The sequence below is a fragment of the Ascidiella aspersa genome, chromosome 2 (genome assembly GCF_963924565.1).
Source record: "Ascidiella aspersa chromosome 2, kaAscAspe10.2, whole genome shotgun sequence".
NCBI lineage: Eukaryota > Metazoa > Chordata > Ascidiacea > Phlebobranchia > Ascidiidae > Ascidiella > Ascidiella aspersa.
Window position 1 is genome coordinate 37,627,212 of NC_139448.1, and position 23,906 is coordinate 37,651,117.

Here is a 23,906-nt window from a genome sequence, read left to right on the forward strand (position 1 = left end):
TTCACCCATGCTTGTGGTTTTACCCTTGTATATCAATTCACTTAGTTCACACAAACACTAAATGTTGCACTTTTAAACACAAAAGTTGTGGTTCGCATGTACTGGTGGTTGATATATGTGATTGTGCACTGGTCCATTCGATAAACGAACAGTTTTGTTTATCACCAGAAAGTTTAGTCTAAATAGAACTTCTAAATACTTTCCGACCCTCTGGCGTGGAAAGTGAAAAACACGAGTTGTCAAATTTGCACAACACTTGCAAAATAAAAGTTTAACCTTGACTACAGGTTTTAAACGTGGCGAACTAGAGAATGAATCATTTGTTTTTGAACTCATCAGTATCAAAGCAACTTTCCGATAATATCGGATCGGAGCCGATACCCGATGCCAAGTAATAGTATCGGTACATGCCCGATATTAGTGTAGTTTGGCTGCTGTTCCGATACCTTGAAATGTCGATTTATCAAAAACGAATGGAATAACAACTGGATGCAAATTTTGACATTATACCGAAAACGAAAACTTTGGAATGTGTCAATTTCAACTATTTAGCTAGAATGTAAATTACGTCATTTGGTATCGGGTCGGGTCCCGGTTTTTCGGTCACAATATCGAGTTTATACTGATTGGGATTAAAATGTTATCCCTAATTTAACCATAATTTTGCTCTAAAATTTTGCCGCATTGTTTACTTGTAAAACATAACTGATTTTATCCTTGCTAAAAGCTACTACAATTAAAAACCAAAAAAACAAGAAATTCAGTAGATTACTTAATTTCTAAACTGTTGGCTTTAACTAGTTCCTTTATATTACCGTCCAAATATTATGCTTATTGTTGCCACATGTTTAGGAAAAAACAAAGTTTTCGAGCAGAACCAATGATGGCGTTTTGGGCGTAACTGCAGTATTTTAAAATTTAATGAAGTTGTTTGAAATCCATTTATTTATGAGGTTCTGTTTGGTGAAAAAAAAAACACTCATTACTTTTTTTAGCTTTATTACGCAACAATATGTGCAAATTGGCAAAGATCTTTCAAAGTTTCACTTCCTCCTTTTATTCTGCTGCTTCAATTCCCACTCGCTGAACTCCCTACGTAATGTTGTGACGTCACCTGATTCGTCATCACCGCTACAGTAATCTTCGTCTACGTCACTCGGCTTATTTCGTGGCGGGAGCACGGGAACGGGTTTTTGTCGAAGCGTAACGTCATGATGACGCGATACGTGACGTGGCATCCCTCGAGGTTGCAACGTCATCGATCCGGGCTGTGACATCATCACGCCGGGCTGGTTGCTATAGATACGCGGTTGATCCATGGTCATTGCTTGTTCTCTATGACGTAACAGTGATGGCGGTAGTGTCGTCATACGTGCCTTGGGGATCGGGGGGAGGGGGGTGTTCCGGTAAGACATGTTTCCAGCTGTAAATATAAACATATATGCCTAAATTGAATGCTGAAACAAAAAAAGCTCATAACATTTGCCAAGTTATACAGGAAAAAAATTGGCCACAAACCTAATCAGTATATTGCCGGAATAACAATTTTACAATTGATATAATGCCTGGCAGCAAAGTCATATTCGATGATGTTCATCATTTACAAAATGCTATATTTACAAAGCAGGTGAAATTGGGACCGTTTGCGCTTTTTCTCCCATGTTACCGAATGATAATTTTATTCAAAGCGAAATTAATTTAATATACTTTTGTTATATAAATGTTGTTTTATTTTCATATTACGTTCGATTTCACGTCGGGTTTCTTGCCAAAGCTGAAAACCCAGGCATTAACCTAACACCGCATAACTAACTACATTACCCTTAATCTAAAGAAATACTGGTAGTTCGACAATGTTTAGGTATGTGCTTCCATTCGACATCAATACTCGTTATCTAAGTATAGTTAAAAATGTTCCTTGAAGCAACTTAGTCTATTTAGTGTTTAATTTATTTCTACCTGATCTCATAGAAATCGAGGATTCAGTTCGACTCATCCCAGGCAATCCATGTCTGTGATTCTACAAAAAACATACCTTTGTAATATTACAAAAAAATCTTAAGATGAAATTCAAATTTAACATCCGGACATATCAAAGTATACCTAACTTTTAGAAATAATTCAAACATTTGTATTGTGTATATATAATATTATACAACTTTAATATTTAATATATTACTTTTTACTAATAGTACAACTGTAAAACCCACCAATGTATCTACTCCATCCATTTCCAAAGCGGCAGCGTTCGCTTCTCTTTCTTTCTTTTCTTTTGCTTTGTAGCGACGAAGCTTGTCGAAGTAGATTCTGAAAAAGAATAGTGGTTGAAGAAACGACCAACCAAATAAAAAGCGTAAGCTTATAAAAAGGTAAATGCTGCGTTTGTGCTTCAATTTATTGATAATTTACTTTTCAGAGGTGGATGATCAATCAACCTTAATTCAAAAACTTAACACAACTCACTTCTGTATGCTTTTTAACCTCGTGTTAGACCACCCGGGCAATATGAAGTCGCTAGGGATTTGTTTAATGTCTTTCTCCTAAATATATCTCAATGTTCCGTTAAAGTAATTTTCAGCGTAATATCAATTTAAAACTTTTCCTATATGGTTAGGACGGAGGTTCTAAAAATGTGCTGGGCGATGTCTTTTAATCTTCCAAGGCAATGATTCTGTTTGGTTTTTCATTTCGTTTTTAAAATTCTAACAGATATTTTTATTTCCCGACCTGTGCTTTCGTTCGCATCATTTCCTATGTAATTAGTTTAATATGAACAACTAGCCCAGGGTTTCTCAACTGTGGCCCTCGACCCCCCTGGGGGGCCACGGAGCAGTCATTGGGGGGCCACGGGCATAACTCTCTAGCTTTAGGTGTTACAAATACCTTGGCTGAGTCCCAGAACAGCTTTGTAATAACTAAGTTAAATTTTGTTAAATTATTAGAAAGTTTGATCTCGTTTAATTGCTGTATTTGTTATTGACGCAAACAAGTAAATCAAGTGGAAGTACGAAAGTATTTTATGCGCAGGGGACACGGGGGTATCATAAAGCCTATTAAAGGGGTCCACGAGGCTTAAAAGGTTGAGAACCACTGAACTAGCCTATACAGCTTTTTTCCAGTCTTCGGATAAAACAATGAACATTATCGACGTCATAATGGTCAGAATGCAACTCACCTTTTAACCACAAACACAGCAAGTATAATGAGGAAACACACAACAATGGCGACCACTATTATAATAAGGTGAGTTGTGGAAAGTCCGCCTTTTTTCACTGCTTTGTTGGCTGGGGTTTGGGGTGGAATGGGTTTCTCTGAAAAAAAGGATCTTAGGTTGTCTACTTGTTATTGTTAAGATTACATTTTACCCAGCTGAAATTATAAAGGTAATATGCAAAAAAATGATCTTTGTTTGTATAACCCTTATGTTAAGTTTAATTTATGTTTTAATTTACTTAGGAGACAATTTTAATACTTAACAATTTGTAGTGATTTTAGTCCATTGATCGAAATTTAGTAAAGTTGCTCACATTTTCCAGCTACCTCAAATTACAAAAGTAATCAAACATGTATTTGCGTTCATTGTGTTCAATTGGTTAAATTGGACAAATCTAACACGGTAAATGTCTTATATCCTGTGTTTTTAGGCCTCAATTATTAAATTGCATATATGCAAGTTTTACCTTTTTGTAAACAGAGTTTTTTTGAAAAAAATCTTAAACAGCCACTATTGCAAGCTCTGTACAAGTATACGGATTAAATAAGTGATTCCCAAACTGTGACACTAGTGTGCCTCGAGAGATTACCAAGTGTGCCGCGAAACTTTTTGTAATTTCGGAAAAGAGAGTATTTGTATTTCCAATTGGCATACACGCAAGCATTTCAGTCTTAAATACGCTCTATTTATTACAAATTAATAATATTGGGATATTTACATACACGTAGTTTGTCGTGTGTGAAGGGCGGGTATAAAATATAGTTGTTCTGTTAAAAGTGTTCCGCGAACCAAAAAAGTTGAACCAATCGATTAAATAGGCGCATAGTACCACCAACCTGGCTGGTTGTCTTCTCCGTACAACCTCCTCTGGTATTCGACGTCCTGATGGTTGTTCGCTGGTGTTTCCCAACCACCGTTTGTGTCGTAATAAACAGGATCGGGCGTCGTGGTCTTTGTTCTCTGCGTCGCCCGCAGTCTGAAAAGTTTTTAACCAAATATGAGATGTTATTAGCAGCTGCGAATTATTGTACAAATGTACTACCAGTTAGCTGACTCAACTGGGTGCAACAGGATCTATTTTAATTGATTTTAGTTTTATTGATCATGTTAAAACCGGCTCCTTTTCACCTTAATATTTAACGGATTTTTTTGGTTAATTCGGTTGAAAAAGAGCTGAGAGCAAAAATATGAGAAAAACATTTTGGTTTCAATTTTTTCAGTTTTTGGCATAGTCGTGTTAAATTCGTTTTTTTTTTTCACTCTGTATTTAACGGTATACCTTGATAGTTTTATTAATTTGGTTGAAAAAAAGCTGAGAGCAAAAAAACAACAAAACTTTTGAGAAAAGTTGTTCGACTGATTTTGAAAGTAAATCACTTATGAAGTCGCAAAAAATCTTCAAAGCAAAAAATTTCATCATACTCCATGTTTTAACTTTTTATTCGAGAATAATATTTGTCCATATTTGGTTGGCAGTTATAAACTTTGCAGTGAACTAAAACATTGGAGAAAAACAAAAAATCAAGATTTACTGTCCATCAAACAGCAGGAAAGGTTAACCGACCTTGGTCTGATCGTGACCTTTGCTCCTCTGTACACCACCGGCTTTTTCGTGGTAACCGGTCGTCGTCTTCTGACCAAGCCGACGTTGAAACCACTGTCGCCATGCCAACCGGTGTCTGGTCTGGAACGGAATGGTAAAAAATTTCAAACTCTGTTCGAAACTGAATGTTAGCCAAGTTTGTTAAAACTGTTTTCGCCCAAAGGCGTCGTGCGTGTAATCGCATAACATCTTTGTAATATAGCTTTTGTGTTAAAGTAACACCTCTCCAACCTTAAACTTTAACAACATAAACAAACTGTGTGACGCTCTTAAGGTTCGCTATGTATGGCAAAACGTTTAGATGTAACTTTATGACGTCATTATAAAAGAATATTGTATACCACCCCCCACCCCCTGGACTAATACTACTTTAAAGAAACTGATATACTATATTAGGTAGAGTGTCAAACTTTACTTACTTGGTTGTAGTTAAACCGCCTTTTGGCAAGTCACTCTTGTAGACAAATCGTCCCGGAGGCCTAGGGCCAGGTTTGCGTTTTGCTGACAACCTTTTCTGCTGCTGAGATAAGAAATTGTTGAAGTTTGCTTTGCCTGGGGATGTTGTTTTGTGGACGTAGAACATTCTCGTGTCTGAAACAATAGGATTTGACTGTTGAATGATTTTATTGATTTAAAACTGTTCAACTGATAAAATTTTGTAGACATGACTTTAAAGATAAATTTAAGTTGGCGAAGTTTACCAGTGATACACTTAAAATATTACGCACAAACTGGGATTTCAGCATACCTAAATAGCTTGATTTAACAGGCAGATAAGTCTGATAGCATTATGTTTGTAACAGTAATATTTTTGTGGATAAGGCAAAAGAAGTTACAATTTCTTGCCAATGCTAACAGTCAGCTTATTATAGGATTTTTTGTTATGGAATGGTTTAAGATTGTTGTTGTACGTACCCTTACAGACTATCTTAATAAAAAATCACTCACCCCTGAACCCAGGTGGCTTCTTGACAAACTTGTATCGAAGAACAAAACCACGGTAAGTTCCTTTGATGGTTTTGTCTCCTTGGATGTCTATTCGGAGATTTGTACCTGAAACATTGTAATGACGTAAATTGACTTAAGTGCACTTAAGTTGTTGTTTTCTTGGGCCTAAGTCGTTTCGGTGAAATTACCTGGCTTGACTTAGACGTTTTAAGCAAATGACTCGGGTTAAAGTTAAATGATTTCATTTAAAACTTTTTATAAAGATTTTGTACATAAAACAATTAGCTTGCTATACGGTGGATTAGCTTGTTAGCTTGCTATACGGACAATTAGCTCGCTATACGGTGGTTTCGAGTTGAGGCTTAAAAGGTTAAGAACCATGTTTATAAAGTTTATCTAATGATTTTTTTAGTTACTGTTTATAAAGAATCTTAAAACCAAAAACGTCGAGTAAATTGACATCATCTTGATAAAGACGTTTTAAAACGCACTGTATCATTAATCAGTCAATGTGATTGACATATATGCTAACCTCACTATTATGAGGTGAAACGAAATTATTTATAAGTGTGTTTGAACGATTTTAATCGTATTAAGTTATGAAGGCGAAGTTCGTATCGAAACGTCTATATTAAGATAATGTCGATTTCCTCGATCAATTTGGCTTAACATTCATTTTAAAGCTGCATTACAGATCTGTGCATATAAGACACCTGTTTTGAAAGAATTAACTTGGACTTTCGTTATTTTTACAATCGGATTTACTTAGACTTAAGTCAGGTGACTTGTTCACAACAATGAATGCCGCTCAAAATTTTTGTTTTCAAGTTGACGGTTTTCTTTTGCAAAGTAATAAACTTCTCTCACCTTTTGAAACGTAATCCCCTGGTGGCTTGGATCCACAAAACCTGCCCTGGGTTTTTCCTGTCCCAACATCAATTACCTTGCAATATATAAACGGTTTACATAAATTGAAATGAACTTAATATTTTTTTTAAAGTTGAAAACGAATAAGAAAGTTGAAAGTGATACCTACTTCTGAATGGGCTTTGATATTATTACTACGTTTGAAAAGCATTATAGGCAAAATTTATTGTAAAAATAATGTAAAATACTATCTTCTCCCTCTTAATAAAAAAAGTTAGCAAATGGGAACCTCGTGATCAGTTTAAAAGGAGCCTCGTGATCAGTTTTATTGTAAAAGCAGTCTAACGTTAAAGTTGCTCACCTCTATAAACTGGGATCTACAATCCTTCCCGAGTGGAGCGGCCATGTTGAGATCTTCAAACGCGATCATTACTTGCCAACCTATGGGAGCTTCAAGGCTGGAAACAAGTTACAAGGTATGAAGGGTAGGTACTTGATAAAAGACACAAGTAAGCCGTGGTGTTCTTATTGTATTACTATATTTTAGTTACGTGTGAAAGTGGAATAATTTTTTGACGTAACGCAATTTTTGGAGATGACGTCACAAAGTTACGTCGTAGTTACGTCATAAAAGCAAAACCCTAAGGAACTTGAGGTTACGTTTTGATGTAGCTCACAAATATCCTAGCATCATAGTTAATATATATTCAAGAAGATGGCGAGATAGCCTAGGTAAATTGAAAATGGCTGGGTAATTTATTTTTCCGATAAGGTATACCTGGAAAAATTAGTTCACCAGAACGCGTTTCGGCCGGAATTCGTTCACCGTTTATTAGCTTTATCGCGGCTCTTGGTCTATGCTTAAATATTTCTAGGCAACTTAATCCAAGTGTTTTTTAAACAAATTATTTCGGGTGTGTTTTTCAGACATTTATTTTAAGTATTGTTGACCACCGTCGTTGAATATTTATTGTTTAAATACTTTCTAACAAGCGTAAGGAAACCTTTTTTTGAAAGAATTTTTATCTGGAAAATCTCGCTGACGGATGTAATACCGTTAGCCTTAAGGTTATAGACATTCCAAAAGTTGCATATGTTTAATCCTAACAGTCGCGAGTTCAATTACACTTAATGTTCGTCTGACTCTACAGACAAGTGTGGTATTACTCTATACAATCTTGGGCATAGTTACACGTTTTTTGTAAATTTCTTATTAATGTTGAAAAATGGCATAAGTTTCACTCACATCCACGAGCATTGGAGCTGCTCTCCACCGAACTTTGGATAATTGTCGTTCTGTAATTTCTTCCAACCCCAAACCGCCTTCATGTAGTTTATGCAATGTTGCCCTGGAAAGTTAATGCATAACGTAAACCCTTTGCAACAGACAATTTTAATGCCGTGGCAATATTAACTCAGAAACAAGCAGTTATGTAGTAGATTTTATAGCATTAATAAAAGCAATTTGAATAATATATCAGTATAGTTCGTTTTATGGAATGTATATAATAATGCTTTCAGTCAAAAAAAAACTTTTCATTTGCAACAGACAATTTCAAGGGCAATACAAAGATCGAAATATGCAAAATACATATTGGACTGAAATGAATCATTTATAACAAGAAATACCTTTAAACCAAGTATAAATTTAATGAGCAATTGGTCCAACTATAGCAGGGGTTCTTAAACTTTTTTCACCGCGGACCCTTTTTTTGCTTTCGCATAGGCAAGAAATTTTCAAAAATGACGTCATAAATTGACGTCACAATCAAATAGCCTGTCAGAAGTATGATGATGATTTAAGTAAAATGGAGTCGAACATTCAGTGGTAAAACGTCTTATTTTTAATTAAACTCTTTTTTTTTAATTTAATTACTTTTTAAATATACACTAATATTTCAATTTGGCCTTCAAGGACCCCTTGAAATTAGTTCACGGACCCCCAAGGGGTCCATGGACCCAAGTTTAAGAACCCCTGAACTATATTATCTTGTTAATTTGCTTAACATCGATATCTTACATCCGGGATCTTGTACCCTTGTCTCCCCCGGTCCAAGTTTCTTTGGTGGAGTAATCTTCACCCCCTCAATTACACTCCCTGAAATATACGTCACAATAACAAAATAAGGTACGTAACAATTACCTAAATAATTATTTAAAATACGAACTCCAACCGGTTTTAAAAAGTAATCGTTAACCAGTATAATTGGAAGTAGACATTATCAAATATTGTACTCAAAAAGGTATATTATAAGGGCTAAATTAAAGTTTTCTCAGTTAAATTAATTTTCTGTTGACGAATAATAATAAGGCCTTTTATTTATAGTAAGGTTTTTTCATTTTAAAAACTACTTCATACTTACATTGTGCTATCACAAATAAGATTGCGACGCAAGAAAATAACCTCATTATTGTTTCACGTTTATTCCATGTTACAAATATTTTGGCAATAAAAAAAATAATGATCTTTCGACCTAAAATGTAAAGTTAATAACTTTACAACAAACCCCCTCACATAAACTAAACTAACAAATTCCACTATCAATGTGTTACAACATAAAAAACAACAATAAGATTGGAACGTGGTTGTTATCTTTATTAACAAAGTCTTTCAAAAAAAACACTTGCTGTCTTAGTACACTTATAATCAGCAATCATCATATATGACTCGCAAACCTAGTAATTATTTGTGGTTCAACTTCTGGACAGTCGTTTCGCTAACTGACTGGTTTGGTAACCTGGATAACTTATGAGAAGTAATTCGCTTTAAACTCCTCAATACCTAATATTTTATTTGACTAAAATATTTCTGTTATCAACAAAGTTAAAGAAACCAAAATGGTTGTCACCTTACAATGACGTGAACCTTACAACCATGACGGTTCAACCAATTTTGATATTACAAGCAGTTTTTGCTAACCTGTTAAGTCGTTTTACTAACTGAGTAATTTGTTCTCAAACTGGCTAACTTCTTTGATAACTAATAAATATCACTACAAACAAAAATAAATCACTTGTCATTCTAAATTGTTTTCTTTAAATTTTAATCTCACTTTTATCATTCTGTTCTAAATCAAATTAAAAAGATAAAGAAAAACTCAAATTGTTGACATTTCCAACCTAGTCAGTGTGTGCATTGTGACTCAACAGGCGCACTTGAACGCTATTGGCCGAAAACACGCCAAACCAGCTTAAACCGCCCCAAGCTAAAACGCCGAGTTTCGTCACAGATCGTAAATGCCACTAACCCCGCTGTGCGTTGTACTAACGATTGTTACACAACAATTAGCGCACCCACGTTTTGTCTGTGACGACATTTTTGCGTAATTATGTAAACTGTTGTTGTTGGGATTGTCCTAATTTGTTGTTAATTGTAAATATGTGGAATTTCTGCTTAACGTTTGTTGCTTGAGATGCCCTCAGCTAAACGTCGGTCAAATAGGTTTGCTTGGATAAAACGTTTCTTAATCCAAACACTTTAATTTAACATTTTACATGTTGGTTGTGATTGAAACCTTGTAAGTTGGTCGCTATTACTTGTTTACCGCTACCATTTGTTTATATAAACTCTATATTTATTTTCCACTTACAAACTTTATTCTAAGTCAGAGGTCGGTTATTTTTGACAGCGGGCCGCATGAGAAGCAAAAAAACATGGCGGGCCGTGTCGTAGGGAATCTTAAATACAAATAATCAATAGTGTGATTCCTTTTAAAAGAATGCTTTAAATATATCCTAGTTTTGACCAGGGCTGGGGAGCCACTGTAAAATAGCATTAGCTCCGGCTCCAGCTCCGGAGCCATCATGCAATTATTAAATGGCTCCGGCTCCAGCTCCGGAGTCGTAAAACTCAATCCGTTGGCTCCAGCTCCGGAGTTGTAAAACTCAATCCTTTGGCTCCGGCTCCAGCTCCGAAGCCATCAAACACACACCCAATGACTCCGGCTCCAGCTCTGGTGCCACCAGTCACTTATTCAATGGCAAGTTTTAAAATTTGCTTTTGGCTACTAACGTTGGAGATGGAACAAAATATAATTTCTTAGCTTTAGCACCACAAATTGAAAAATGGCCCCACAAAAATAATAAAAAGGGATCCGGCTCCGGATCCAGCTCCACAAAAATAATATAAATGGCTCCGGCTCCAGCTCCACAAAAATAATAAAAATGGCTCCGGCTCCAGCTCCACAAAAATAATAACAATGGCTCCGGCTCCGGCTCTGGCTCCAGAGAAAATGCTTAGCTCCGGGCTCCAGCTCCGGCTCCGGCTCCGGCTCCGGCTCCCCAGCCCTGGTTTTGAGAAGCTTAGGAATATACCTTACAAATGCAATTTAATCAATGAAATATTCTAAAATTTAGACAAAAAACACGTTAAGGCTTATTTTTATTTAAAGAAGAAACCTTTTATTGAAAATGAGCCGCGGGACGAATCAAATAAAATTGCTTCGTAGGAGACGTGGTTTGCTGATGTATGTTCAAGTCTTAGCTTTTCTTTTACATTACGTTTGACTATTTTAACTAAAGTTTTGCACAGATGGATTCAAATACAAAATTTTTATTTGGCTAAATTTCATTATAGCGATAAACACAATACAAAAAACATATTTCTGTAATAGCATAACAAGGATGCTTTATTCACAAAAAAAAACGATAAAAATTGGCGAATAACTAAACTTTAGGTTTCTGTTTATAATTCTTTTCAACGTTAGCCGTTTAAACACAAACAGTAACAATAATCTTATTCCTTTTCTATAACATCACAAACACATGATTGTTTACAACCGGAAGCTCTGACGTCGTTGCATTTGTCTCCTGAGCAGTGCGCCCTCCACCGGTATTTCTGCCATGGACACTGTCCGCTGCATCTGCGGGTCGTCACCCCCCAGCTTGGAAAGGTCGTTCATGCTTCTCGCGCCTCGCAATTGTTGCATCATAGCGGCCGCTTGTTGACGCTGAATGTTCACTATGTCGTCATAGTTGCGCTGAGGCTGAATTTGCTGCTGGTTTTGCATCTGAGGTTGCATTAACTGCTGCTGCTGTTGTTGCATTTGCTGCATGTGCTGCTGCATGTGCTGCTGCTGGATCTGCGGTCCGGTGACGTAATGGCTTTCGTAGGGACTGACGTCATCAACATCAGCGGCGTTCCGCCCCAGCGCGTTTTCCCGCTCCATTATCTTCTCTCGCTTGAATCTCTCGTGGTCCGGATGTCTCATCGACGAGCGGTGAGAGTCGACCGACCAAACCGACATCCGGTCGTCCTCGTCATAAACAGGCTCACTGTGACGTAACAATGTAACACAATATAGTGGCTTGTTCAGTATAAGTTGTCTAAACACTGGGTTTAGAAATTTAAGATAATGTTTAGAAAACCTAAAATGTGGCAATTTATCTTATTTTGTTAATTTTTATTTTGCGCATATCGTACATTTTACAAAAATCGGCCACCTAGTATATAACGTTCTACCTCGATGTATAACGCTTAATTATTTTTCCTTGATACTCAACTTCCAATTTCGTACTTTTTGTGCCTTTTGATTGGTGCTTACCTATAAGGATAATTCCAGCCCTGGAAGTTAAGCCCTCTAGTGTTTATGTTTGTCAAACTTTGAGATCTTCGGAGGTCACCGCTCACTGACGCTAAGCCCGCGTTGTATGGATTCTGGTCATTCTCCATTGAAGCAAGGACCTCGTCTGAAAGTAGAAATGTACTTATGTTAATTGGTTTGCGTGACTCAAGCCTAATGACAGTTCGGTTCTTGCAAATACACGTTATATGTCCCTCGACATATATACGACATGGCTTTAAAGGAATACAAGTAAATAAAAAAAGGCTGTGTAAAAGAATAACCTGACACTTGTTAAAAAAGTCTTTTTTTTTAAATGTTTTACAATATCATATTTTTTTAAATATGCTGTTGTTGCTAGGCATTTTTTCAATTGTAAAACTGTTTGGTACTTTAACAAAATTTTGCTGGTTGAACAATTTTACAATTTATCATAATGTTTTGATCTTTTTAGCTTATTGTTTGGTTTTGCTGTCTCCTCAAATGATACAGTTCTTTTGAATTAATTTTTCCTGCTTAACTTTTGAGAAAATGGTTTTCTTATAGCCCCTGGCGCTCCATTTATACAGTTACTTTTTCTTTTCCAGCTAAAGCCGAACGATGTAAAAGCTTCCAACCCTAAGGGCAACTTTGTACGACTTGATTGACATCACATGTAGAAAACGTTTTGACCTGTTTAGCACTTCGAACGACGTGTCGTACAGACCAAAGCTAGCAGAACAACTTTTCCACATCGGAAGCTTTAGCAAACGAACAATTCAGTTGTCGTGTATTGATACCCAGGCCAAACAAGAACATCGGCCACCAGAACTATAGCTTTTGGAAATATTCTAAAGCAGTGCTTTTCGTGGAATGGTATGCACTTCTTGTGTAGATGAAAAAAAATTGTAATGCGGATGACAAACGTCGTGCGGATAAATGTGCGGATGAAATGGTGCATAATTATTTATCATTATGTGTTATACAGTAATCAAATAAGCTGGTGCGCCCACTTATGCGTTACAGGTACAGTAATATAGTCTCTCAGTGGTTGATTGCAGCTTAAGCTATCTATTTTATATAGGTTAAGGCTCACGGTTTTAATACACAAACCCTTTCATTGTTATTTCACAAATAAACTAAAGGTTGCAAACTTACTGTGCTTATTTCATGCGGATAAAAATTTTCCGAAAAAAAGTGCGAACGAATTATTTAAAGATTGAAAAGCACTGCTCTAAAGTCTAAATATTAGCCATAACAGTTAAATTAAACAAAGAAACAAGTTGTAAACAATTAAAGTACAGCCGCAATGTACATGATAGCCGTGTGTGCCCGATGAAAGATTTCCAGAAGTCTAAAACCAAGTATCTCAGCGAAAACCAATGCTGTACGTCTTGTGGTTATTGATTTCTTTACAGAATCATACACAGTATACTATGTATAACTGTGGTTACGCTGGTAATTTTACGAGGTTTGGTCGGGAGTTTTTGACTGAAAATTTCCAAAGACGTCATCATATTCAGATATTGAGGAAACTACTGTATAATATGTGACTGTTGGTGACTGTGATTGATTTTCCTCACTGATCAACAATTACTGCACATCCACTAAATATCCGGTGCTGCATTTGGAAATGCTAATCTTCCTACCATTTGACGTCATGATTCTTTTTAAATCACACTGACCCTTGCAAGATAAATGTCGACCTCAATTCCTGATTTAAATCAGCAGGCACAACCACAACATTACGTGACGTAACACCACGTGCTGGCTACCACATGACGTCACAGCTACGTCACCTTCGAACACGACGCTCCTCCTTCGTCTCATTTGTTCCGGATGATAATGGACAACTTCCTGTGGAAGCTGGAAGCGCTGGTAGCTACCGTACGCGTTGTCATGACGACCACCTCCTCTTCCGCTGTTGCTGTTGTTGTCCGGTTTCTTCTGATCCTCTAGAAATTTCTTCTTCTTGTTCCGGTATTTGCTCAACCTCTTCAGAATAGAACTTAAAAGCAAAAAAAAATGTTAAACCGTCACGAGCTTTGGAAATATAAAGGACGAAGCTATTTAATTTTGTTGAAAATGAATAAAGAGTTATTCGAAACGTTCAAAATGATACCTACTTCTGTATGGGCTTTGATATTCTTATTATGTCTTACTACAACCTCCAACCATTATGCTCCTATTTAATTTTGTTTGTAACAGTAAATGCTAACTATAATGCATTTGCTTACTTCCTGAACACAAACGCTGTTCCAATGATCAAGATGAGAACGCACACGATTCCAATAAGTATGTACAAGTACATCGGGAGATCCCCTGAACTGGGAGGATCTGCAAATAAAGGTTGACAAAAATACAAGGAAGTTTAACACCCCAAATTACCACAATGTTTAAGTTTGCAGTGCATTGCTCCACGAAGTAAAATTTTAGGTAAAATAAATATTTAAAAATCGTAATCCCAGATAGGTTTTTAGGGTAACATATTACACAGTTTGAGGCAAAAAGCTTTACGTTAACTACTTGTTTTTGTTTTTATATTTACTTGATTGTAAAATTGTACACACTTACAACTTACAGGATTTCATTTTCATGGCTCACGCAAACGTTTAATCCTTTTATCATTACGTTACGCCACTTTACAATTTAACATAATATTCTGTGCGAAACTTAAGCAATTATAACCATAATATAATTTTCTATCCTACTTATAAATACAGCGTATTGCCTACGATTATGTATTTATAGAAGGACTTAAAGTGACCTGTCACTCTCTTACAATAACATTTATATCACAATTTAGGCTGAAAAATGTGGCAGCAAATTTCTCGCTAAAACTCCCTATTTCTCTCACCAGTTGGGACCGATGGTTGGAAATTTTGCCCGTAGATGTTCTGACCCCTTTGTACCTTGACCCTGTTGCTAGGGACAACGCGTTGCGTGGCAACAGGAGGGGCTCGGGTGGCCGTGGGTTGTGGACGTCGAATTATCTTCCTGAAAAATGAATAAGAATGATATTTCATATATGAATATATATTATACATATATTAGAGGGGAATTTCCTTGAAATATGTTTTCGCTTCAGTTATTTGGGTAATCTAGGGGTGGGATTCATGAATCCCTGGGGGTATATATATATAAATTATTTCAAAAGTGATAACCTTTTTAAAAGAATTTAATTGAGTTTAATTTAAAAACGTTTAAGCACTGAATATAGTTCCACGTCAGTTTGACATTTTTTGACCGAGCACAGCAGGTTTCTCACGTGTACTTGTATCATAACGCCAATTTATGGTGTCAGCTCTAAAAGAATTCACACAAAAAAACAAAAAATACCGTTACGCGTTAAAAAAGTTTTAAAACCCATGACATGTCCAGTAAAACCCATGACATGTCCAGTAAAAACGCAAAAGCTTGCCATAGAGGTATGTAATCTTATTTACTTTTAGTAGGTGATTCGTATAAACGAAAGTTAACTTTCACTAAACATATATATGTGAAATGATCTTCGTGGCAATTAACAGTTTGTGTAAATACCTTTCACCTTCTGTAAACCAAATATTACTCACTAAGTTTGCTAGGCAAACAACAAAAGCTATTTTTACAGTTGCGGAACGAAATCTTGAAACACGTTTATTTCTCTTTTCAACTACCCTGGGATTCGAACCGCTAACCTTGATATTACCTCGTTCTTGGCGGCGATGGAGGAGGCGTTGTGATTGGTCCATCCGCTCGTAAGCTGCGCCCTAAAATTTATGAGGCATATGAAAACTCTTTAGGCAATTGAATGTGTAGAGATTATCACCTAATTTTTGACGAATCTTTCATAACACAAGTAATCAATTTAATTGAAGAATTGTGTTTTGCGTCTTGCGTTTTGCTCGTTTATATCAAAACTCTACGGTTTATTCGCATCTAGTTTTTTCTGTTACAATTAAAGTTCTCCTTAAACCAATCAAGGGTGTCATCCTGACTTTTTTTTAGAAACATAAGTTTCTAACAAATTTTCCGAAATTTTTAGAATTTTTTCTGCACAAAATATATTATATTCATGGATGGGTTTTAAATCCATGAGTTTGTAGTGAAACGAGCTCTACGGTAGTTTTTACTGAAAGTAAAACTGAAGTTTCAGAGTTGTGTTTTGCTTTTGTTCATTAAACTTTAGCAATCTACGTTTTATTTGTGTCTTCACGAGAATAGTCAAAAATAATATGGTTTTAGTTGAACCAATCTCATATGGTATCCTTCATTGCCTTCATGATGGATTAGATTTATTTTCGTGAAACGACATCACGTTCACGTCGTGATTACTCACCTCTCATTCCAGGTTGAACACTCTCGGGTTCTAGCCTCACAGCAGCCATAAAGCCTTTGTGGGGAACCACCGTGACGTCAGCCTGGATATCAACACGAAGCAAACTCCCTGCGGATTCAATGAACCATCAAAACTTGAATATTACCGAAATTTACAAGATTTTAAGTTTTTGTTTATTTACGAAAGCCGTTTTATACTTTATCAGTTGTAAAATTTTGGAAACATTATTTGTTATTATTTATTTCTGTTATGCGTGACAATGTTTCTAAAAACCTAAAAAAGATTCTATGATTTTCTAACTCTAGCAATCTGATGAAGTTATTATTTGAACTATGTGTAATTTATGCAAACTTGTCATACTTCTTAAAAATTTTTAAAATTCGAATTTTAGCTGAAATTTAAGTAATCACTAAACCACGAGAACTTTAAACAAAGATTTTACGTTTATTATTTTTCTTTCATTTATGCGTTGCAGGTAATTAATATTACTCTAAAACTGTTATCCTTCAATATCAAGGATGTCCACCGACAACATGGTTCAACTAACCTACTGTGACGTAATCTCCGGGTATTTTCTTGCCGCAAAACCTCCCTTGGGACTTTCCAAGCGCCATATCGATGACGTCAACGAACTGTGCGGCACATTTGCCCCCCTCCCCCGCCTCAAGGTCAAAGTCGTCGAACGATAATCGGATTCTGCTTCCCTCGGTGCCGTAGAACCTACGGAATGCAAGGTAACCATGAATATAGTGCAGTGGTTCTCAACCGGGGTAGCCGCGGCTCTCTGGGGTGCCAATTTTAACGCTCAAGGGTGCCGAGAGATATTTGAAATTCGTTAGGATTCCAATTTTTGCTCTAAAGCTTCTTGGTACCATCTTTTGTGTACGATAAAAGTGCAAAAAATTAGGAAGGTTATTTCAAACTTGTTGCACAGTTAATATGCTGTTGCAATCTCGGTTATCGTAACGTTACAGTTAATCACTCATCAAAAATACGAGCAAGGCTGCCGCAAACTATTTATAATTTCTGTAAGGTGCCGCAAGGCAAAGAAGGGTTGCGAAACACTGATATAGTCAAATACAATGGCTGAAGGTTGTACAGTAGTTAGACGTAGAATGAATATCAACGCCAATACTGAAGTAGGTAGTATTTTGTAAATGCTTCGTATAAATATACATTTTAAGATAATAGCTGTAGGTTATAGTAAGACGTAATAAGAATATCACATCCTATACAGAAGTGGGTAGGATTTCGTGAACGTTTCAAATATATTTTTATTTATTTTCAACAAAGTGCGTATATATATGCAATATTGTAGCATGACGTTTAAGGTTTTAGTTGGACGTAGAATGAATATCAAAGCCCTTACGCAAGTTTTCGAAAAAATAATTTTTGGAAACTTTCAAAAGTTTGCTATTTACTTCTGTATGGGCTTTGGTATTCGTTAGGCCTAATATTGTACTGATTTCTTTCGACATTTTACTTTTTAGCTGTTATAGTTACTGTAAAAATCAACATTTTGTAACTTCAAAAATACAAGTTCTACATTTTTTGCAGTCATACATTTTTTGTTACTTGTAGATCTACATTGTGTTACTTTACCTCCATGTGCATTGCAGTTGTCCGGATACTTGATCTGGGTATCCTGGAGATGTGAATATCGCCCAGTTGTCCGAAACCTCGATGCTGTTCAAGCAATGGATCCCTGGATCAGAGGTATTTGTTAACATATGTACAAGTAAGTAACAGAAAACGTGCACTTGCTTGACATTAGAAGTTGACTGAACACTTGAGGACAGTTTTAAGAACATTATTTAAAGTTGTTCAACAAACGACTTGCGCTTTATGGTTCAAAATTCTACAGATCGGAGTTTATGGCATCTTTCTCTACAATTTCCTATCAGAAGTGTTGCTTTTTTCTAAATTGATCCAAACAAAAATAGGAATCTATACAACTTTTTGAACTGTATAAATTTCAGAATCATGACCTAGTGTTGTGAGTTCTACGCTGGCACAATAATTTGACAGAAAGCTAGATTTCAAATAGGGTTTTATGCATTTGTTTAGTGTAATTTGTACAAATAGTCTACTGCTTTGAGTAATAAGGAACGTCGATGCTCATGATGGCATCTAAACTATTACCCCTGTTTATTTGATATTATGCAAAAACTCTATTATTTTATTACTTCAAACGACTTGAACTTATACGACGGCTTGGTGCATAATTTGTAAAGTTATTCGAAATATTCGTCAAAGTGATAAAATGACAAAACTTATATTGTCACACCGGTGTTTGTTGTTGTTCATTTTTCTCAAACACCGCGGTAATGTTCTGCCCACTGCAAATCGTAGCTTATCTTGTGGAAATATTTCCAATAAAAAATAAACAGCATTTATTAAGAAATAAAAACTTACATGACGGTTTCTGTAGCGGTGGTTCACCCTCGTGTCTCCTCAAAGGTGGTCGAATAGCCTGTCGGAATTTGTCCATCGGGGGATTTCTTTGGGGGGTTCTGCCACTGCAAAATAAGTGGGGGGGTTATTTCGTATGGTGCAATTTCAAACAAAATGTTGCAGGGTTTTTTTGACATTAAATAGGTGAGGAACAAACACATTTATGAACCAAAGAATTACACCGTCTGCTAAGATGGTTGTAACGGGAACACAAGATGGTTGTAACGGGAAAATGCGGGATAGTCTATAATAAAATATTTTTAGAACCAACATCACAATAAAACCAAATACACAGTGATATCTACAACATAAGACATAAAATTGTCGGAACAAAATCCAACTATTTGGAATACCTCCGAAAGTTGTTGGAATAAGATCTCAAACCCCAAATTACAAAGCTGCAGGGAAAGGGCATCGGCGTTTTTAGGCGCCACTATTTTGGAACCGGGCTGTTTTCTCTTGTTAGGGGCCAAGGTGGGGTTATAAATTAGGTGGGGGTTAAAATTACTAGCGCCATGAGTGGCGAAAGGTAGGCGTGGAGTTTGGGGTTAGCAAAAAGCATGTTTGGACCTTCTTGTTTGTACGTTTATCTATAGATATAGTCTTATTTCGTTCGTATTCCAAATTATGTTTTATTCCAAGATGTTTGATGTTACTGTTGGAGCGTGATTTAACTATCATATATATACAAGACTTAATGAACAGCTACAGTTTTGAACAATATGTCGTTTGGCTTATGTGATGTTTATTCAATATTTTGTGTTGTCAGTTATTTATCTTACTTGTTAGCTGCCGGCCTTTGATTGGTTACTGGTCTTCCGGCTGGGGGCGGGGCCGGCCTTCTTCTGGTTGGTCGCCAACGCCCATCTGTAACTGTTTTGTCACAATACAAGCGTTAAAGTTAAACAGGCATTTAAAAACTAAACATGGCAGTTTCATCGAAATGCAACAAGTGTTTAAATTTGAACCAAGAGCGCATTTTTTGTACTAATAAAACGGAAGTCCAGGAATAGTTCTTGAAAAACAGTTTTTATCGTTGGATAAATTTTGCAATTCGTACTTACGATTTTTTAAACTGACTGTTTGCTGTATCATTAGACGAAACTAAAAGACTATCTTTATTTGTTGAAAATGAATAAAGAGTTATTCGAAACGTTCAAAATGATACCTACTTCTGTATGGAAACGCTTGGACCTTACCGTTGAAACCTACCAAAAATACATCATTGGAGTGCGTAAAAGGTATGAGACCCTGATCATTTCTTTGCACAAAAAGGGTATTGTAGATAATAACCTACTGCTACACACCATTGGTATGAAGCAGGCGGATAATAGTTATCATCATATCACCGGACCCAAAGCGAAATTCTTTTGCTGTGCTACGCCAGCTTATGCCTATCCGCTTTTCAAAACCCATAAAATAAGCGTGGAAAACTTGCCAAACATCAGTGTTCATGACATACCTGTCAGATTATTGCAGTCGTCCGGCCATACGCCCCTGTCGAGAATAACTGCCTTTTTGGAACTTATTTTAAAACCCATCAGCGTTTCCTATTGTAAACAAGGTGTATCGGAATACTGTCGAGACAGTAGCGATTACATTAAAGAACTGGTGATGTGGAAGCTTGATAACTACGATACCATCGATTTTAAGCTTTCCACAGACAACCTCTACCTTGTAGCAGCGGACGTAAAATCGCTCTACCCCAATCTCCGCAGAACGCTTATTTCCTCTGCCTTACTGGATTCACTTGGTACAGCATCACCATTCAAACCAACGTCAATACGGTTACTTATAAAACTTATTTTCCTCACTCTAGAAAATAATATTTTACAACATGGCAAACATTTTTTTAAACAAAGTACCAGGATTGCCACCGGAGACAACCATTCGGTCTCCCTTGCCAACATTGCTGTCCACTACGTCATTCTTCAAGCCACTGTTATCTTAAGCAGTACAGAATTTTTTAAACGTTTTATTGACGATATGGTATTTTTATGCTTCGGTGACAAAGCTACGTTTAACGTCATCACTACTCTTACCAACATTTTTAAAACTTTTGGTTTAGAGCTGACCTTTGCGCAAACCAACACGAGCAAAACGGAAAGCAAACTGGTGTTCCTTGATGTCGAACATCAGATTACCACATCCAAATTTAGATTCAAGACGGTCAATCACACCAAGGACACGGCAATAGGTCGTTGCTTCCTACAGGGGTCCTCACATCACCCATTGTCAATCTTTAAATCTATCGTTCATGGAGAATCCGTCAGAATGCGACGTCTCAACGAGGAACATCAGGATTACCTTGACAGCCTCTACAACCTAAAATTGAAGGCACTGCGCTCTGGGTTTCCTAAAGGTTTGACAGAAGACATCATCACCCTGGCAAGCACGTGGACAGAACGCTTCCCACCGCAAACAAGTCAATCGAACGAGCCTGTTGTGAGGGATGTTTGGGCTACCAATTTTCCTCAACTATTAAGACCTACTAAAAAAGAGCTGGTCCTCAAACCCAACATCTCCATCACCTACAAGAGGCCGGCTACATTTGGTAACCTCCTCACAGGTTATAAAAGAATCGCGCACGGCGTTGAAAAAGAAGCGACCCTACCTGCGGGATCCCACCCGTGCGGACATTGTGCTTTGTGTGGCCACTTCGGCAAACACATCGCAATGGTGAGCTCAACGTCACACATAGCCACACGCAGCCATGCTATACCGCTTAAGGAAGCGCTTACCTGCCGCGATTACGGCATATACGTTGCGACATGCATGTTGTGTAAAGAACAATACGTGGGGCAAACCAAAAATAAGTTTTCCACCCGTTGGTCTACCCATCGTTCGTTATGGAACGCATTTCGACACGATGGTCTAAGTGACAAAACCGCACTGCAACATCACTACGCCATATCCCACCCCGATATACTTGATTGTAGACCGTTAATTTCTAGCTGTTATATTGTTCAGTTTGTTGCCCAGCCACCGTTCCACATGTTAGACATTTGTGAGGATAGATGGCTGAACAAAATTAAAGCCAGAATCAATGTTCAAAAAATGGTACTGCCCCAAATTAAGTAGTTGTCTAGTTCTTATCGTTTTCTTACGCCTCTACTCCATTTTTTCTCTTTTTTTCTTTTTGCCTTGCCGTTTTTGTGCCGTTATTTTGCGTTGCCGCGTTTCTCTCGACCCGTACTTATTGCTTCTGTACAGGGGTTGTACAACTTGGATGCCATTACTATTTAACAGCTTTTATATTTTAGTTATTTTACTTTGTTTTATTTAAACTTTAATGTTTTCTGACTCATTCTTATACTGTTGCGTTTGTTTTTATTCAGATATACTGACGATGCCTTAGTTGGCGAAATATATATATATCTTTTTAAGATCTGGTTAATGTGTCTGACCTGAATTGCTAGCTTTGCTAGATTATTTTGCTGTTACTTCTGTATGGGCTTTGATATTCTTATTACGTCTTACTACAATCTCCAAACCTTATGCTCCAAAAAACTAACTTTATTACTAAATAATTTTCTGATATTGAACAAAGGTCTATTGGAATATAAGTAGCCTATGAGGTAACATAGAAACGTCGACTCTGACGAGCATCGCAATATTACTTGCAAAAAGCAAAATAAATCTATAAAGTTTATTTTTTTGTTGATAATCCTGCTATTTTCTGACTGTAAAATGCGTTATCCACAAGTTTGCACAATAACAAACGAGCAAACACAACACTGATGCAGTGATATTACCAATCCAAAAGTTTTACTTCACACTCAACAACATAAAATGATTAAGAAGCAAACAATATTTATTCTCATATCACGTGTTATATCTAAAAAAGGTTAAAACAGCGAAGATTGTTTTGCCACTTTAATTTGAACAATTTTATTACCTTTGGATCCTTGTTATAGGGAATTGACACTGGTAATATTTCTAGTTGCATTGATTATATTTAGGTCATAAACGTGACAGTTATAATTAGTAGTAGTTATTAGTTATTATGAACCGTTATTTTTATAAATGTGATTACAAATTACCTGGCTTTGGCTTTACTTTCGGCTTGGCTACATTCCTTTGTGACGACACGGAAGTCATTATGACGTAACAAAAAATACAGAACACGTAAAGAATCGTTTTCATTTCCATCGTGGTACAACTTATACCTGATGTACTAACTAACCCTTGATAATAATAATATAAGTACTTTGTGCAATCCGTAGAAGTTAACTGTTGATACAACCATAAAAATAGATTTTAACCCAATTGTTAAGTTGTATGAAAATAAACTTGATTACATAACTTTGAATCTGAACTCAACTATTAATGATATCTAGTAGACATAATACTAATATTGTTTTTTTTAGTATTGGGCCTTGGTTTAGTTTTTACCGTATGACAAGTTGTTTTTTTGAAATCAGCCATCTAACAAAACTCTATTACCTTAGCTATCATTAGTATAAGGTTTATTCTAAAGTTAAGATTTTAAAACTAAAATTAAACTTTCCCTTTTTCTTTTTGCTTAACCCTTACTATTCCCGCGTTTATAAACTGGCCGGACAAGGACTTTACTTCCTCCTGTTGCACTTTTGCCTGACAAGTATTCGCGATTTAATCTACCCTATAACTCGCTTACACAGTCAAACAGTAAATCGCAAGCAGAGCACTGTGTCGTCACAATACCCTCGGGCAGTTCACAGTAAAGGTTTGAGTTGTCTCACTGGTCACAAGTAACATGCTGCGGTTTACCTTTAGGTCGTAATTGGACGATTATTCACCCGTTATTAAACGTTCAAGGAAGTTATGCTACCACACTTGGTAAATGTGTTGGTGGTTCCTCTATTTGTTTAAAAAGAATTAAAACCAAACTTATAAGGGAATAAATTTACAAATTTAAATACAGACTGTTCACTTTCTCATAGAGTTGTATTTTCGTGTAAGCTTGCCAAAATCAAAAAT

At 36.4% G+C, this 23,906-nt stretch overlaps 2 protein-coding genes across 2 annotated transcripts; both read right to left on the bottom strand.

The window, feature by feature from the left end:
- Positions 1–999: 999 nt before the first annotated feature.
- On the bottom strand, positions 1,000–9,101 carry LOC146165604 (uncharacterized). Its single transcript, XM_083380983.1, has 13 exons — positions 8,996–9,101; positions 8,653–8,730; positions 7,879–7,981; positions 6,994–7,090; positions 6,633–6,708; positions 5,766–5,870; positions 5,237–5,408; positions 4,779–4,898; positions 4,051–4,190; positions 3,176–3,311; positions 2,211–2,307; positions 1,960–2,020; positions 1,000–1,423 (listed from the first exon to the last, which is right to left on the bottom strand). Exons 1-13 carry the CDS (start codon positions 9,039–9,041, stop codon positions 1,044–1,046), a joined length of 1,611 nt encoding a protein of 536 aa, XP_083237109.1. The 5' UTR covers positions 9,042–9,101; the 3' UTR covers positions 1,000–1,043.
- A 2,288-nt stretch (positions 9,102–11,389) lies between these two features.
- Positions 11,390–23,122, bottom strand: LOC146165605 (uncharacterized). Its single transcript, XM_083382449.1, has 12 exons — positions 22,988–23,122; positions 19,727–19,817; positions 18,906–19,009; positions 18,093–18,195; positions 17,038–17,210; positions 16,491–16,598; positions 15,861–15,921; positions 15,030–15,169; positions 14,410–14,509; positions 13,972–14,180; positions 12,176–12,320; positions 11,390–11,906 (listed from the first exon to the last, which is right to left on the bottom strand). Exons 1-12 carry the CDS (start codon positions 23,094–23,096, stop codon positions 11,405–11,407), a joined length of 1,845 nt encoding a protein of 614 aa, XP_083238575.1. The 5' UTR covers positions 23,097–23,122; the 3' UTR covers positions 11,390–11,404.
- Between the last annotated feature and the right edge of the window lie 784 nt (positions 23,123–23,906).